General features: G+C 50.4%; 1 protein-coding gene across 1 annotated transcript in view; it reads left to right on the top strand.

Annotated features, from left to right (window-relative positions):
• DGCR8 (DGCR8 microprocessor complex subunit) overlaps positions 1–17,151 on the top strand; it is a 31,301-nt gene that overhangs the window by 11,528 nt on the left and 2,622 nt on the right. The window contains exons 7-13 of the mRNA XM_054469179.2: positions 122–223; positions 1,062–1,160; positions 2,931–3,013; positions 14,069–14,169; positions 14,480–14,586; positions 15,157–15,284; positions 16,790–16,903. Of these exons, the coding sequence (XP_054325154.1) occupies positions 122–223; positions 1,062–1,160; positions 2,931–3,013; positions 14,069–14,169; positions 14,480–14,586; positions 15,157–15,284; positions 16,790–16,903 (734 nt within the window). The remainder of the gene's footprint in view (positions 1–121; positions 224–1,061; positions 1,161–2,930; positions 3,014–14,068; positions 14,170–14,479; positions 14,587–15,156; positions 15,285–16,789; positions 16,904–17,151) is intronic.

The following is a 17,151-nucleotide window of genomic DNA, read 5'->3' as shown; positions in this document are numbered from 1 at the left end:
GAATGCAGGGGTCTGCCACATTCACAGTGGTGAGCCCCTAGTTACTGACATAGTAACAGGAAGCTGTGTGCTAGCTTGTGGCACTGCTTCACACTTGCTGAGATGGTCCTTTTTGTCACAGAGTTTGTTATTAACCCCAACGGGAAATCCGAGGTCTGCATCCTGCACGAGTACATGCAGCGTGTCCTCAAGGTCCGCCCTGTCTATAATTTCTTTGAATGTGGTAAGTCTAACCTTCCCCATTTCAGTCCTAAAGAATCACAAGGTGTCACTTCGGTCAGGGCTGGGGAGGCAGGCGCTGACCGCTATCCCTACTCTACTGGGACGGGAGGGAAGGGAAGGGTAGAGAGCAATGTGCTGCAGATGGGTGGCTTGTTTCCTGGAGCTGCGCCCCGTCTGAGTGGGTGGCTCTGCTTTCCCCTTCCAGTCTGTCCCCTCTCCCCACCTTCCTCTTGTCTTGCCCCGTCTGCCTTACTGGTTTCTGATCCTGTGTTGTCATGGACAGCCTTACTGCGAGCAAGGCCTCCCCACTGTGCGCTGGGTCCTTTCCCTGGTCTCCTGGTGCCCCTGGGTGTCTGAAGGGTCCTTGGGCATGCTTTTCCCACCAGCTCTGTCTTCCTTGGGTGCCCTCATCACACCTTTGTGAAGACCAGTCTGTCTTCCCCTTGGAAGCTGGAGCCTGGGGGTCATTCATCCTTTGAGGTGGTGTTTCTTTGGCAAGCCACATCTTGTGCTTTCCCATTCCGACAGTCCTGTGTCCGTCTTTCATAGACCTCAGTCCCTGTCGTAGGAGGCTCTGCCCCGAGCCTCCTGCTGCCCCTCTGGCTCACCATCTCCCACGTGCCCCATTTCCCTCCACTTTCCCAGCTGTGCCCTTTGCTGCTGCCTGTCTGCTGCCCGTCTCCAGTCCCAGGGAGCCCCAGGTCTCTGCAGTCAAGCACAGGCTCACTCTCTGCAGGGACAGCCCCTGACTGCGCCTTGTCTGTCGGTGTGGGCAGACTGTGCACACGCTTTTAATGTCTTGACTCGTATGTTTTAAAACAAGTAATTTTAATTTTAAGAGAACCCAAGTGAGCCTTTTGGTGCCTCGGTGACCATTGATGGTGTGACTTACGGATCTGGAACTGCAAGCAGCAAAAAACTTGCGAAGAATAAAGCTGGTAATGCGCTTGCTTGGGTGTCAAAGATACGTGCTGCCTGCTGTGTCTGCCTCGCTGCTTGGTTGGGGGGCGCTGAGCAGTGGTGACAAGTGGGGGATGTGAGTGGGCCATGTTTATTTTATTTATGTAATCATCTACTTTGATTTTTAAAATTACATGCTCATTGGAAAAGACTCAAATAGAGCAAAATGTGAGACTTAAAAGTAGAAGGCCTCGGCTGGGCGTGGTGGCTCATGCCTGTAATCCCAGCACTTTGGGAGGCCGAGGTGGGCAGATCATGAGGTCCGGAGATCGAGACCATCCTGGCTAACATGGTGAAACCCTGTCTCTACTAAAAATACAAAAAATTAGCCGGGCGTGGTGGCGGGCACCTGTAGTCCCAGCTACTTGGGAGGCTGAGGCAGGAGCATGGCATGAACAAGCGAGGCAGAGCTTGCAGTGAGCTGAGATCGTGCCACTGCACTCCAGCCTGGGTGACAGTGTGAGACTCTGTCTAAAAAAAAAAAGTAGAAGGCCTCTCTATTGAGTGACAGCTGGGCCAGTATGTCCCTCCCTAGTCCTGGCCCTGCACATACTCAGGGGTGTGCCTAGAGCCAACTGGGCTGTGCTGGGCACACGCTGTAGTGCTTGTTTGTTTTTAAACTGAGCAGCATGTGGGCATGCCAGGAGGGAGGAGAAGCGGGCCAGCATGCTGTCGGCATCCTCCCCCAGTGGTGCTGGCTCTTACCGGCACTATTTCCTGAGTCCTCCCACTCCATGTTTGGGCCTAGCCACACAGAACACCTGGCACAGCGTGGCTCCGGGAAGGCCGTGTGTCCTGGCGAAGACCCACTGCCCTTTTGGACCATGCCCTTGCCGTTTGCATTCATGCCCTGCATTCGTGGTAGTTGACATTCTTTCACAAAAAGCCATTTGCCTCAGCGTCAGGGTTAGTTGGCCTCTTGTAGGGTGGTGTTGGGTGTACCCCAGGCCCTCGCACCCACAGGTCGATTCTCGAGGTATCTGTCATTGCCGTGTGTTTTCCAGAAGGCCTGCTGCCCATCTTAGATTCTGCCTAAGAGACTTTTGCAGCTCAACAAAGCGGGTGTGGTGGAGGTTTTCACAGATAACTTGCAGTGGGGCCTTGTGTGGGGGTGGAGATGCCTTGGGCGTGGCTATGTGCTTTTCCCTCTGCGGGGTCACCCGCTTTCCTCCCTATGTGCTGGAAGCCACTTCCCCTGCCCAGACTCTGGCTGCCCTATAGACATCTTGGCTGCATGTCTTGCCAGCACTCATAGCTCTGTGGGGTCTATGGAGCCATCAGCCCTTGGCTGTGGCACCTCCAACCCCAGTGGCCATACCCGTGCTCTGCCCTCCAGCAGCTCCCTCTAGCGTCTCTCAGACCTGGCTGCATCTCTCCACCCACACCAGCCACTGCCGCTGCCACCTGGTCTAGGTGCCTGCAGCAGCCTGCTCTCAGGCCTCCCTGGGTGGTCCAGGGCCCGCAAAGCTGTTTTCTCACGTGCCACCAAAGTGGTTCCCTAACACACAGCTCCAAGCTCCTCCCTGCCTGCTCCCAGGACCCCAGGGTGAGAGCGCACACACCCAGTGTGGCCCGTGAGGCTTTCCGGTAGCCTGCCACACGTCTGGGCTTTTCCTTCTGTCCTCTCCTGACCCTGTCGTTGAAGTGCTGTCACTCCTCAGGGCCCTTGCTCAGCCCTGCTTCACCCTGCAGGGTGGTGAGAAGAGGGCAGTGCCCAAGCCTCACCCTCGGGCTCTTTTTTTCCATAGCCCGAGCTACACTGGAAATCCTCATCCCTGACTTTGTTAAACAGACCTCTGAAGAGAAGCCCAAAGACAGTGAAGAACTTGAGGTGAGTGTTGTGGTCTTGCCCTACTGGGAGCTGCGGGTGCAGTGCGGCTACCCTGCCCTGTTAGTGTGAGCTGGGGGTGTCCGTGGGCTGTGCTCATGCCTTCCATGCCCTGCAGGTTAGTCATCCAGCCTCTAGGTTCTTCTGTTTGTATTTCATAAAAGAGGAAACTTGCCTGTCTTTGTATAGGTAGGGAAAAAATGTCCTTTTTGTTAGAGATTTTTGTCCTCTGTTTTGCAGCAATGAGTGTGCACCGTAAATGTCGGGTACGCATAGGTTTGTGATGGGAATGAATCTTTGAGGCAGTCTACAAGATTTAGATTGTTCTTTTTTTTGATACAAAGTCTTGCTCTGTCACCCAGGCAGTGACGGAGTTTGATCTTGACCCACTGCAACTTTCACCTCCCGGGTTCAAGTGATTCTCCCACCTCAGCTTCCTGAGTAGCTGGGATTACAGGTGTGTGCCACCATTTCTGGCTAATTTTTGTATTTTTAGTAGAGATGGGGTTTCACCATGTTGGCCAGGCTGGTCTCGAACTCCTGACCTCAGGTGATCCACTCGCTTCAGCCTCCTAAAGTGCTGGGATTACAGGCATGAGCCACTGCGCCCGGCCCTAGATTGTTCTTTATATACTTGACCCTTGAGCAACGTGGAGGTTAGGGGCACCAGCCTCTCACGTGGTCGAAAATTCATGCATCACTTTCAGTCCTCCCAAACCTTAACTACTGGTAACCTACTCTTGACCAGAAGCCGTACCAATAACAAACAATTGATTAATACATATTTTGTTATGTACATATTACTACAGGTGTCCCCAGCCTAATTTTGGCACCAGGGATCAGTTTCAGGGAAGACAATTTTTCCATAGATGGTGTTGGGGGGCGGAGATGGTTTCAGGATGACTCAAGCATGTCACATTTATTGTGCACTTTGTATTTCTGTTATCACTACATTGTAATATGTAATGTAATCACTATACAACTCACCATAATATAGAACAAGTGGGAGCCCTGAGCTTGTTTTCTTGCAACTAGATGGTTCCCTCTGATGATGGGAGACAGTGACAGATCATTAGGCATTAGATTTGCATAAGGAGTACACAACCTAGATCCCTTGAATGTACTGTTCACAATAGGGTTCACACTCTTATGAGAATCTAATGCTACTGCTGATCTGACAGGAGACAGAGCTCAGACATAAAATGAGTGATGGGGAGCAGCTGTAAATACAGATGAAGCTTCACTTGCTCACTCGCTCCCCCTGCCCCCACCACTCATGTCCTGCTATGCAGCCCGGTTCCTAACAGGCCATGGATTGGTATTAGTCCATGGCCTAGGGGTTGGGGACCCCTAATATATACTGTATTCTTACATTAAAGTGAGTTACAAAAAGAATGTTATTAAGAAAATCATAAGGAAGAGAAAATTTATTTACTATTCTTGAAATGGAAAAATCATCATGAAGGTCTTCATCCTCTACATCTTCATGTTGAATAGCTGAGGAGGAGGGGGAAGAAGAGGAGTTGGCCTTGGTATCTCAGGGGTGGCAGAGGCAGAAGAAAATTTTTGTATAAGTGGGCCCATGCAGTTAAAATCCATGTTGTTCAAGGGTCAGCCATGTGAAGAACCATTTAAAACTAGCTGTAAACCTTTTTGGGTAAATGGTTATTTGTAGCAAGGGCTTGTGAAATTTTGAAGGGTGCATTCTTATTTATATAATAGCTTTATTGAGATAGTTTACATCCTATAAATTTGGCCTTTTAAACTATATAAGTGGATTTTTGTATATTCAGAGTTGTATAACCATCGTAACTACCTAATTTTAGAGTATCTCAACACCCCGAAAAGAAACTCCATACCCATTAGCATTCCCTCTTAGTTCTCTGCAACCACCAAAAGCCACTAATCTGCTTTCTGTCTCCATATATCTGCCAACTCTGGACATTTCATATTAGCAGAATCATACAATATGTGGTCTTTTGTGACTGGCTTCCTTCACTTAGTGTGCTATGTCAGCTGTAGGTTTTTATCAGAATAAGGAAATTTCCTTTTGTTCCTGGTTTGCTGAGAGTTTTTGTAGGAATGATGTTAGATTTTGTCAGATGTTTTTCTGCTTCTATTCAGATGATCATGTGTTTTTTTTGTCTTTTATTTTAGTAACATAGTGTATTATATTGGTTTTTGAATGGTGAGCCAACCTTGCATTCCTGGGATATATCCCAGTTGGTCATGACATATAATGATTTTTTTAATATGTTGCTGGATTCATTTTGCTGGTATTTTGTTAAGGATTTTTGCATTTGTAGTTATAAACAATATTGATCTGTAGTTTTCTTGTGATATCTTTGTCCAGTGTAACAACAGGTACAGGTATCAGGATAATACTGGCCTCATAAAATGGTTGGAACATGTTCCATTTTCTTCTGTTGTGTGGAATAGTTTGTGAAGGATTGGTGTTCATTTTTTAAATGTTTGGTAGACTGCACTCAGTGAAACCTTCTGCTCCCAGGCTTTTCTTTGTTCAGAGCTACTTAATTGCTAATTCAATCTTACATGTTATAGTTCTATTGAGATTATCTATTTCTTCTTGAGCCAGTGTTGACAGTTTGTGTCTTTTTTGGATTTTTTTTCCCATATGATGTAGATTATCTAATTGATTAGCATATATTTGTTCCTAGTATCCCCATATGACCCTTTTTTATTTCTATATGGTTGTGATGGTCCCTTGCTGTCATTCCTGATTTCAGTAATTTGAGGCTTTCTTCTTTTTCTTGGTCAGTAAATTGTTACACTTGATGATATCTCACAGGTCTCTGAGGCTCTGTTGTTTTTTCTCTGTTCTTTTTTCTTTCTGTCCCTCATTGTGGATTATTTCAACTGCCCTGTCTTCAAGTTTGCTCCTCTATCTTCTGTTGGCTCACATTCTGCTGGTGAACCCCCTCTAGTGACTGTTTCATAATTTCTGTCTTTTTAAAAAAAATTCTCTATTGGGTAATGCATTGTTTGTATACTTTAATTCTTTTTTTTTTTTTTAATTATATATATAGGGTCAGGCATGGTGGCTCACACCTGGAATCCCAGCACTTTGGGAGGCCAAGGTGGGCAGATCACAAGGTCAAGAGATTGAGACTATCCTGGCCAACATGGTGAAACCCCATTCTACTAAAAATACAAAAATTAGCTGGGTGTGGTGGTGGGCACCTGTAGTCGCAGCTACCCGGGAGGCTGAGGCAGAAGAACCACTCGAACCCAGGAGGTGGAGGTTGCAGTGAACTGATACTGCGCCACTGTGCTCCAGCCTGGTGACAGAGCGAGACTCCTGTCTCAAAAAAAAAAAAAGAAAAAAATATATATATATCTATATGGAGTAGAGATGGGGTTTCACCATATTGCTCATCCTGGTCTCAAACTCCTAGGCTCAAGCAATCTGCCCACCTCAGCCTCCCAAAGTGTTGAGATGACAGGCATGAGCCACTGTGCTGGCATTATACTTCAGCTCTTTAGACATGGTTTCTTAGTCCTTTGAGTATGTTTTCTGTAGGTGATGTAAAATCTGTTTCTGGTAAGTCCAGTCCCAGTCCTCAGAGAGCGTGTATATTAAACTGCCTTTCCCTTCATGTATGGGCTGTCTCTACTTTTCTATTTCTTTGCATATCTCAGAATTTTTTGTTGTTGTCGAGAGTTGGACATTTAAAATATATGGCAACTCTGGAAATCACATTACCTCACCTCCCTTAAGTTTATAGTTTTTGTCATATGTCCTTGCTCTCTATTTGTGACTGTATCAGTTTGCTAGGGATGCTGTAACAAAGTATCACAGACTGGGAGGCTTAAATGACAGAGATGTATAGTCTCAAAGTTCTGGAAGCCAGAAGTCCAAAATGAAGGTGTCAGAAGGCTAAGAGAAGGCCTTTCTCCGTGGGTGGAGGATAGCGATCTCCATGTCCATGCCTTTCTCTCTGTGTGCATGCTGGTCTCCACATTGCCCATTTGATAGAGACACCTGTCTCACTGGATTAGGCCCCACCCTAATGACCTCATTGTAATGTGATGACCTCTGTAAAGACCTTGTCTCCAAATACTGTTGCATTCTGAGGGACTTCAACATGTAAATTGGGGGGTGACAGTTTACCTCATAATAGTGACTTTCCTAGATTGATTCTGTGAAGTGTGTATTCTTTATGACTTGTGGCCACTGAATACACTGTCCCTTTAGCTGAGTGGTCTCCTGATGCTTGGACAGGGATTTTCTTAAATTCCCTAAGCCAGTAAGTCTCCCGGCCTGTGATGAGAGCTGTGGGTCTGTGGGGCTCACCTGGTGTGCTCCAGTGGCTGCCAACTGTCTTAGCCTTTGTCTGCCACCGGCACAGAGTCTCCAGGTCCGTCAGCTGGGAGGTTTTCCTGGGCCTGCGCGCAGCCATCTCCAGACATACGCTAGAGCCTTTCAGAGCCCCATGGACATCTCCAGCTTTTCCTTCTCGGGTTCTTGGCCAGCCTCTTGTTTGCCCAACTAGTGCCCCAGCCTCTGGCAGCTGCAGGGTGAAACAGTTGCCACTGGTTCCTTTTGACAAAAGCCCTCAGGAACTGGGCTGTTTTCACTGAGTGAGGTCAAATAAAGACAAATCCTGCCATGAGGCTTTTCCAGAGGGTGGCCAGGTAAACCCAACAGTGACAGTTCTCTGGGCCTGGGGCCTTGAGGACCCGTTCTCCATTGAGTGGCTACCACAGAGCTGGGGAGAAGGGCTGGGAATGGGGCGAGTTAAGATGCCAGCAACTCCTTGTTCTTAGCAAGACTCGTTGTCTTTCTTGAATCAACACTCCTCAGATTGTTGAAAGCCTTTCTTTAGTTTCCAGGGTTCTGAAAGAATTGATTCTGACCATTTTTGCTAGTGTTCTTGTAGCTTTAATGGAGGAGAGCAGATTTTGGAGGTCCTTATTTGGCCATTCCAGGACTACTTCAGGATGGGTTTTGTAAAGTTTTCTCATCTTTGTGGACTGGTGCTGTTAATAAAATATGGTTAAGTGTCCATGGTAGTACTAACTTGCTCTTAAGTTTCTTGAACTCCTGGCTTCAAGCAGTCCTCCTGCCTCAGCCTCCCAGGATGATGGGATTACAGGTGTGAGCCACCACACCTAGCCTCTTGCTCTCAAGTTTCTACATGTTTTCTGTGCTTTATGTAACTGCTTCATTGTGGACAGGCTACAGACAGATTGCAGACCGCATGTGGATCAAGCACAGTCTCCAAGTACTAGCTGCTCCAGGAAGAGTCACATTTGTCCCTTTTTTTTGAGATGGAGTCTCGCTCTGTTGCCAGGCTGGAGTGCAGTGGTTCGATCTCCGCTCACTACAACCTCTGCCTCCTGGGTTCAAGTGATTCTCCTGCCTCAGCCTCCTGAGTAGATGGGACTACAGGCACACGCCACCAAGCCCGGCTAATTTTTGTATTTTTAGTAGAGATGGCGTTTCACCGTGTTGGCCAGGATGGTCTCTATCTCTTGATCTCGTGGTCCGTCCATCTTGGCCTCCCAAAGTGCTGGGATTATAGGCGTGAGCCACTGCGCCCGGCCACATTTGATTTTATTTCTGAGTGACCCAACTGTGGGAAATATGGCTCCCAGGGAGGCTTCCAAGGCCCTCTGGGGAAGTACTTGCGTAGACCCCGGCCCACCAAGACTCTTAGTATGGGTTGCTGCAGATGATGGTGCCTGAGTTGTGTAGGTCTCATGCTGCCTTCCTGTCTGAGTAAAAGCCCTGCCTGTTCTTTGCTATGGGGTGGTGGAAATGTCCAACCACCGTGGGTTCTGGTGCCAGGAGAGGGCCCAGCGGGGAGTCAGGTTCTCAGCCTCCACTCTGGGGTTCTTCTGTGAAGTGGAGAGGCTTTGCAGAAACTACATTGCAAAGTAGTCTGAGAAAGAAGAGGTTTCCCTAGGTGGAGAAGGACATGGGAGTGGGGCACGTGGTGGCTTCCACTGTAGACTCCCCTGCCTGGGGCTTTTTCCACACCCCTACTCCGATCCTCCCACACTGCAGCCTGTCTGGAGCTAGCGTCATATCTCTCCAGGTAAGGAGCTCAGTTTCGTGGGACTGCCCCCACTTCCTGTGCCAGCTGCAAATGGGGGCCCCTGCCACCCAGCACACGACCCCTCCTCGTGCTTGGAAATTTGCTAGGACTCAGGGAACTCAGGAAAAATTTTACTTATGAAACTTATTTTTCATGAAGAGCTGAAAGTTCCTCCCCTCTACTGATACATTTGATTTCTCTGGGGAACCCACCCTGAGCCACCTCCTTAGCATAAGCTCTGTGGTGGGGTCGTTTTGAATCACAAAAGACAAACCTAACACTCAGGAAATCCTCAGGGTTTTAAGAGCTCTGTTCTGGGAACCTGAGAGAAGACCGTGCGTTTTTATGATGCCGTGCCTTGGTTTAGTGTGCCTTTTGTATGTGCCCCTCCTGAGGAGCTCTTTGACCCTCTTATTTGTATATATGTCATCTGTGGGCCGGGCGCGGTGGCTCACGCCTGTAATCCCAGCACTTTGGGAAGCCGAGGCGGACAGATTACTAGGTAAGGACATCGAGACCATCCTGGCTAACACGGTGAAACCCCGTCTCTGCTAAAAACATAAAAAAATTAGCCGGGTATGGTGGTGGGCACCTGTAGTCCCAGCTACTCGGGAGGCTGAGGCAGGAGAATGGCGTGAACCCGGGAGGTGGAGCTTGCAGTGAGCTGAGATTGCGCCACTGCACTCCAGCCTGGGCGACAGAGCAAGAATATGTCTCAAAAAAAAAAAAAAAAAAAGTATATATGTCATCTGTGATGTCCCCATTTTAAAATCTGTCAGAGGGGAAAGTAGCTTTTCCCTCAATTGTAAGGTGGGGGGGGTTTAGACAGGGGTGGCCATCTCCTGTTCCTGGGAAGTTTCTATTTGCTGGTCCTCCCTAGCAAGGCTCTCAGATTGTGTCCCCGCCCCCTGCTCCTCCCAGCTGTCTGTGCAGAGGTGCCAACACATGTCCTTGGACTGTCCCCTGGACAGCCTGGGGCGTGGGGTAGCATCCCTTCCTTGTGTGGACTCCGGAGGTGGGGTTGACATGTCAGGAGGGGTGAGTTGATGCCTGTGAGGTGTGGGGGCCGTGCATGTGTGCTACTTGATTAAAAAGGGAAAAAAGGAACAGAACTGGCATCATTTCCTTTTCACAAAGCTTGTGGTGATCTCTTCTTGGTATTTTGTTGCTAGCTGTTGGTTGGTGGTTCATGGCTATTAAATTTAGGTATTAGTGACCAAGTGTTTTCTTTTTTTTTTTTTTTCAACTTATTTTAAAATTTACATAGAGTTAAATTCACTTTTTGGTACAGTACTGTGAGTTTTGACAAATACACAGTCCTGTAACCAACACTGCAATCAAGATGCAGAACATTTCTGTACACTCCCACATTCTCCTTTGTTGGCCAAACTCTCCCACCTGTATCCTTTGGTGGGCACTGAACTGCCCCTGTAGTTTTGCCAGATCCTGAATGTCCTCTTAGTGGAGTCACCTGGTAGGTTCAACCTGGCCTCTGGCTTGGCGTGGTGTGATGCATCCGTCGTGTGGTCATTTGTACTCCTGAGTGCTGGCCACCAGGTGGCTGTGCCCCTCAGTGCGTCTCTCCATTCTCCCTTGAGGGACACTGACAGGTTTCTGGGTTTTGGTGATGGGCAGTAAGGCTGCTGTAAGGCCATCGAGGTCTGTGTGTGATGGGCAGATTCGTTTCCTTCAGGTAAACTCTTGGGATGGGGTTGCTGGGCTGTGTGGCAGGTGCACGCTTATGTTAGCATTGCCCTCACACCTTTCTCAGTCACTAGGTGACCGTGGAAGTGTGTCTGTTTTGGGGCTGTCTTCTGTCTTTTGAGCTGTGTGTCCTTTTCCTGATGCCACACTTTGCTGATGACTTGAAGTCTTGATGCTGGGAATCCTCCAACTTTGTTATTCTTTCTCAAAAAATTGTTTTGGCTATTCTAGCTCCTTTGCTGTTCCATGTAGACTTTAGAAACAATGTGTCAGTTTCTATAAAAAATTCTGGGCTGGGTGCAGTGGCTCACGCCTGTAATTCCAGCACTTTGGGAGGCCGAGGTGAGTGGATTACCTGAGGTTAGGAGTTCGAGACCTGCCTGGCCAACATGGTGAAACCCCATCTCTACTTAAATACAAAAATTAGGTGGGCGTGGTGGCGAGCACCTGTAATCCCAGCTACTCAGGAGGCTGAGGCAGGAGAATCGCTTGAACCCAGGAGGCGGAAGGTGAGGTGGCAGTGAGCCGAGATTGTGCCATTGCACTCCAGCCTGGGCAACAAGAGCAAAACCCCATCTTAAAAAAAAAAAAAAATCTGCCTGCATTTTGATTGGAATTGATCCTGTAGATCAATCTGGGGAGAATGGACATCCTAACAATATTGGATTTTCCAAATCATAAACATAGTTCATCTGTCCATTCATTTAGGTCTTCTTTGATATCTTTCATGGGTGGTCAGCAGTTTTCATCATACAGGCCCTGTGTATATTCTACTAGATTTATAGTTAAATATTTTATGTATGGCACTGTGATGAATAGTACCTTAGTTCCAATTTATTGTTTATTGCTAGCTTACAGAGCTAGAATTTGTTTTATTTGTACTGATTTATGCTAGTAGTTTTTCTGTAGATTCCTTATCCAGGTTTCTTCTTTAATTTGTTAATATAGTTAATTATGTTGTTTTTTTAAAAATGTGTTCCTGGGATAAGTCCTACTTGGGCATGGTATATGTTCCTTTTCATGTGTTAATGGCTTTAATTTGCTAGTTCCCTGCTGCATCTGCGTTCTTGGTGTTAAGGTCATGGTACGAGTATTGTCGTCAAGCAAAGTGGGAAGTAGCCCTCCTCCTGAGTTTTTCAGAAAGGCAAGACAGATATAGGATTGGTATAATTTCTTCCTTAAAATTTGGGCCTGGAGTTTTCCTAATGGGAAAGTTTTAAACTACTACTGTATGAACTACTAACTATAATTATGACTACTCTGAACTACTGTTGAGTTTCTTGAACAGGTGTAGGGCTGTTGAGGCTACTGAGATAGTTTGTGTCTTGCCAGGCATTGGTCCATCTCATATAGATAGTGGAATGTAGAGGTGTCTGTGGTGCTCCCGCACGGTCCTTTGGCATCTGCCAGGCACTGATTGCTTAGGTTTCTCCTGTGCCGTTTGTCAGAAGCAACAGGGATTTGTCTGCAGGTCACTTCTGCCATCTGTCTGCTCTCATGAGCTGGAGCCTCCACTTGTCCCTGGCGTGTTAACCCTCAGTAGCACATGTGGCCTCAGGCAGCTTAGTGCAGGGCATCCTGGTGTCGGTCTTTTGCCAGAAACTTCTGAGTGTGCTCTCTAGCTGTGTGTGTGTCAGCCACGGCCTCAGCTTCTCCAGGGCCAGTCCCGAAGTCGTGGGGTATGTGGGTTCTTGTGGGCCGACAGCACTGGACGTTGCTAATTGGTTGGCTGGTTGACAAACCCTTGAGGTTCCAGGGCCTGATGTCTTGGTGAGTGACCTTCCCCGGAAAAAGACCCATGTTGATTTGTGCACTTGAGAGGAGCAGTATCTTCTGGGGACCTATTTGAAGACAGTAGCCAAGCCATACCTCGAGGATTTTTCCCTTGCCAACCTCAGGGCTAGTGCCTTCCTCTTCCATGCAGTTGCAGCGAGTTGGCCTTGCTGCTTGCTGGAGCGGCGAGGGCAGAGGAGCTGCCCGCTGCCCTGTCTGTAGGGCCAGTATTCCTGTGGAGCGGGCTTGGCACGCTGTGGGGCCTGCACAGCGAGGTGTGTGAATCATTTGATTCTAGGCTTCCTCGCTGCCCGTGGGCCAGACGGCCTCCAGGTCCCTGCAGACCCCTCCAGAACAGGGCCGGTTCGGGAAGCTCTGTGAGGGTGTGGCTGATGGGTAATCTCCAGTACTTCAGAGTGTGGTCTTTTTTGGAAAGAGGATGATTGCAGATAGAATTAGGTTAACATGAGATCACACTGAAGCAGAGCAGTAGTGTGATCCAGTGCGTCTGGTGTTTCTCTAAGAAGAGGGAGGAGGGGCAGGGCTAGTAGTCCATATGAAAATCGGAGCAATGCTGCCATAGCCAAGGGATGCCGGGGCCACCAGGAGCTGGCAGAGGCTCCCTAGAGGCTTCTAAAAGAGGATGGCCCTGCTGAGGCCTTGATTTCAGACTTCAGAATGGTGAGAGAATAAACCTCTTGTTCTAAGCCACTGAGTTTGTGATATGTTGTCACAGGAGCTCCACCAGGGAGGTTGTCCATGCTCCAGAGTGGGCTGGATGGCATCTTCCTTTCACCCAGGAGGCGCTCTCAGCTTCAGCCAAAGGCCTAGTCTGGGAAGGCACAGCAGGCACTGTCTCTGCACCTCAGCCTGGTGCAGCTTTCCTACGCCTCACTGTGCGTAATCTCCCCATCCCCTCTTGTTTCCCTGTCTGCCTCTCTTGCCCTTCCTGTGTGTGTTCTTGGGTTGGCTGCAGAGCCAGGGCGATGACACTGTTGGAAGCCTTGCTGGGCTGGGCCTCTGCTGGCCACCTGGGGCTGGGCTCTGTGTAGCTGTGTGGGGCTTTGGCTTTTGGGGAACTGGGCCTTTTAAGGCCAGCTTTTGGGTCTGGCTGACTTTCCCTCTCCTGTAGTCTCAGTTGTGGCCATAGTAAAGCCTCTCTGCAAAGGTGCTTTATCTTTATAGAGTTCTGAGAAGGGTGCCTTATGGATCAGAATCAGATCCAGATAAGGTGGGCCTGGCCAGCCAGCCATGTACCTGGGGCCCTCTTGGGATGCAAGACTCCGTCCCACAGTACTCAGGGTGGAAGGGTGCTGTGGGCTCTGGAGATGGGCAACTGGACGGTCAGGTACGAAGCATGTCTCATACCCGGTGGGTTCCTTGCAGAGTTGAGGTATGATGTGCTAGGCGAGCTCACAAGAGCAGACATTAAGCATCTGGGGAAAGCCAACCGCAGGCCCAGCCGTGAAGAGGCCGGTGGGCCTGGTAGGGACTCACAAGCCTCTGCTTTGTGTTGTAGTATTTTAACCACATCAGCATCGAGGACTCGCGGGTCTACGAGCTGACCAGCAAGGCTGGGCTGTTGTCTCCGTATCAGATCCTCCACGAGTGCCTTAAAAGGTAGGGTAGGGGGGTGCCTCCTCCCACGAGTCAGGTCGGGGGAGCTCCTCTCTGGCATCTCATATTCTTGTGGCTGTTTGTCCCAAGGCAGAGGCATGGCCAGGTTTCCCTGGGTACACAGCAGCCCCTTGGCCCTGGCCACCAGTCCCACAGGCCTGAATCGGGCGTGTGGAGAATTCCCTCCTCTGGCTGAGATGCAGTCTGGGGAGAGGCTTGGTCATTTCTTAAGGGCTTCCCAGAGCAGGCCTCCTCAGAGGCAGCTGGCTGCTCTGCTCAGGGGACGCCATCTCTTGTCTGTTTTCTCTTAAAGAAACCATGGGATGGGTGACACGTCTATCAAGTTTGAAGTGGTTCCTGGGAAAAACCAGAAGAGTGAATACGTCATGGCGTGTGGCAAGCACACAGTGCGCGGGTGGTGTAAGGACTCCTTCTCTGCTGCCCGGTGGCCGCCGGGCGGGCGGCCCCTGGTGTGGCCCTGCGCCTCTGTGGCTTGGTCTCAGCTGTTGCCCTGGCATTGTCCCTGAGCCCAGCTGTGTGTGCTGGCCACCACACGTTCAGCCTAAGGCGGACTGGCGGCCGTCCTGCCTGCACTTTTTCTGTCTTCTCCCTTTCCACCGCTGCCACCCCTGTCTCCATCCAGCCCTTGTCCCTGTGGCAGGAGGAAAGGCCCTCCTCCTCGAACAGCCAGCAGAATCCTGCTGCTCCCTGTTTCTGGAGGTGTGCGTCTTGGTGGGAGGGAGGCTTTTGGCTGCGTGGCTTTGAGTGGTGGTGTCCTCAGTTCCTAGACTCTGAGGGCCACTCTCAAGGTGGCAGCTGGGTACTGTGAGACTCAGGTGCCCAGAGCAGTGGCAGAGTGCTGCCTGTTCCTGTAGAATGTGCCCTGGCTGGCCCTCGGGGTGTGGGTCAGGAGGGCTGGGAGCGGCAGGGGGCCCCATGAGCACTGGGTGTTTGTGACCCCCTTTCCATGCTTGCTCTTTCTCTGTGTAGGTAAGAACAAGAGAGTTGGAAAGCAGTTAGCCTCACAGAAGATCCTTCAGCTGCTGCACCCACATGTCAAGAACTGGGGGTCTTTACTGCGCATGTACGGCCGTGAGAGCAGCAAGATGGTCAAGCAGGTAACTGGCCATCAGCAGGTCCCAGGGCAGCCTGTGCTGCCACCCTGGAGCGTATTCCTGAGGCTCTGTGCTCAGAGGGTGCAGAGCTGGGCAGCTCTGCTCTTGCTCACAGCTGCCTCTCTCCTGGGCCACTTGTGTGGCTTTGTGGGCAGGGGGTGGGGTCGTCCCAGCCACACCTCCCATCCCAGCCTGCTGGGAATGGTCAGTGAAGTGTGGGTGATTGGGAACGCAGGCTGGGCCCAGCTATGTGGCTTGTAGGGAGATGGCCGAAGTGCAAGGCAGGCCCGGGCAGGAGATGCTGAAGGTGCACCCGGCTCGGAGGTGTGCAAAGGCTCAGGAGCCAGGGCCAGCTCTCCCTGCTTGAAGGAGAGCGAGTGTGTCAGGGTAGCTCTCCCTGGTACCAGTGCTGGTCCATCTCTAAGAGAAGAGCATGTGTGTACCATCTGTCTTGTTTCTGCTGTTGTGGCCAACATCTTGCAATGTAAGCCAGTGCCCACTCCTGAGGGGTGGAGGGTAACATGGGGAGGTGAGTGTTTACGTTTCTCATTTTCCCCAAATGATTACAGAAAAACTCTCTTGGGTTCTTGCCCTCCTGGTCATTGGAAGGGGAAGTAGTTGTGGAGGGGTTGGGGCTGCAGGTGGGGCAGCCCCAGGACTATGTGGTGGGTAGGCCCTCTGCCCGAGCCAGCTGCCAAAAGCAGGGCCTGCCTTTAGGTCCCTGAGACTGAGGCGTCGGCACTGTCCCCGAAGAGGCCTTTACTCTGGACATGATAAGGGAGGGTGAGGGGGCCCACACGGGCCACCAGGGCGTGTTAAGGAACTTGAGGAGAGACATTTTTGGGAAGCAAGTTGAAATGTAGGTAGCACTTGCTTCTGCCTTTGCTGTGCATGGTCCTTGGCTCTGATGGAGAGAGAGAAGGCAAGCCCCACTCTGGCCCGGGGGTGGGAAACTTCCCTGAGCAGGAGGGGGAAAAGCCCCAGCCTGGCACAGCCACAGCTTGGGGGAGCTCTGGCATCCCGAGGAACCACAGCACCCTTGGGGCTGGCCTAAGACAGGAAGGGGCTGAGGCCAGCCTGATGCTGCTCTGCATTCATGGAGTATGCAGAGAGCTCAGTGCCTGGGGCTGATGGGCTGGGCTGCAGCGTGCTGTTCTTACTGGCTGCGGCTACGCTCTGGTTTTTCTCCTTGATGAGGACTCTGGGCACCACGAGCACCTCACCTCCCTACTCTGCCCATGGCAGGAGGCCATATAAGTGGCGTGGTGTGGGCAGAAATGCCTGGCAGCTGTGGACTGCCCCTCGCTCTCCGCTGCTGTCAGTGGGCCTGGCATCACTGAGGCGGGCCAGTCAGCATGCAGTTATGTTGCCACAGCTCCTGGCTGTTTCGTGTCTACCAGACTCTGGGCACGCCTACCTTCAGGGTCCCAGGCACACAGCTGCTGGGCAGCAGGCAGGCTGCAGAGCTACAGCCTGCAGTCCTGAGCGTGAGGTGCTATACTTCTCAGGAGACGTCGGACAAGAGTGTGATTGAGCTGCAGCAGTATGCCAAGAAGAACAAGCCCAACCTGCACATCCTCAGCAAGCTCCAAGAGGAGATGAAGAGGCTAGCTGAGGAGAGGGTGAGTGCCACCCTAGCAGGAGGGCTGCCGGGCCACAGCCATTCCTGTGGCAGCTGTGGAGGGACAGCAGACCCCAGGACCCATGCCTGAGCTGACACCTTGGAAATGCTTGGATCCTCCTTCCAAAATCAGATACAGGCTTTTCTTTGAGCTTCAACGTGTGTGATACTTTTATAAATCACTTCAGTTTTGGTTCTGTTGTTAGAGAGCTGGCAGGCCAGCCTGTTGGTGGACCATGAAGGTCACAG

This window comes from Pongo pygmaeus, chromosome 23, assembly GCF_028885625.2.
Source record: "Pongo pygmaeus isolate AG05252 chromosome 23, NHGRI_mPonPyg2-v2.0_pri, whole genome shotgun sequence".
Classification (NCBI taxonomy): domain Eukaryota; kingdom Metazoa; phylum Chordata; class Mammalia; order Primates; family Hominidae; genus Pongo; species Pongo pygmaeus.
Note: the sequence above shows the minus strand (reverse complement) of the source record. Positions and strands in the feature narration are given on the sequence as shown.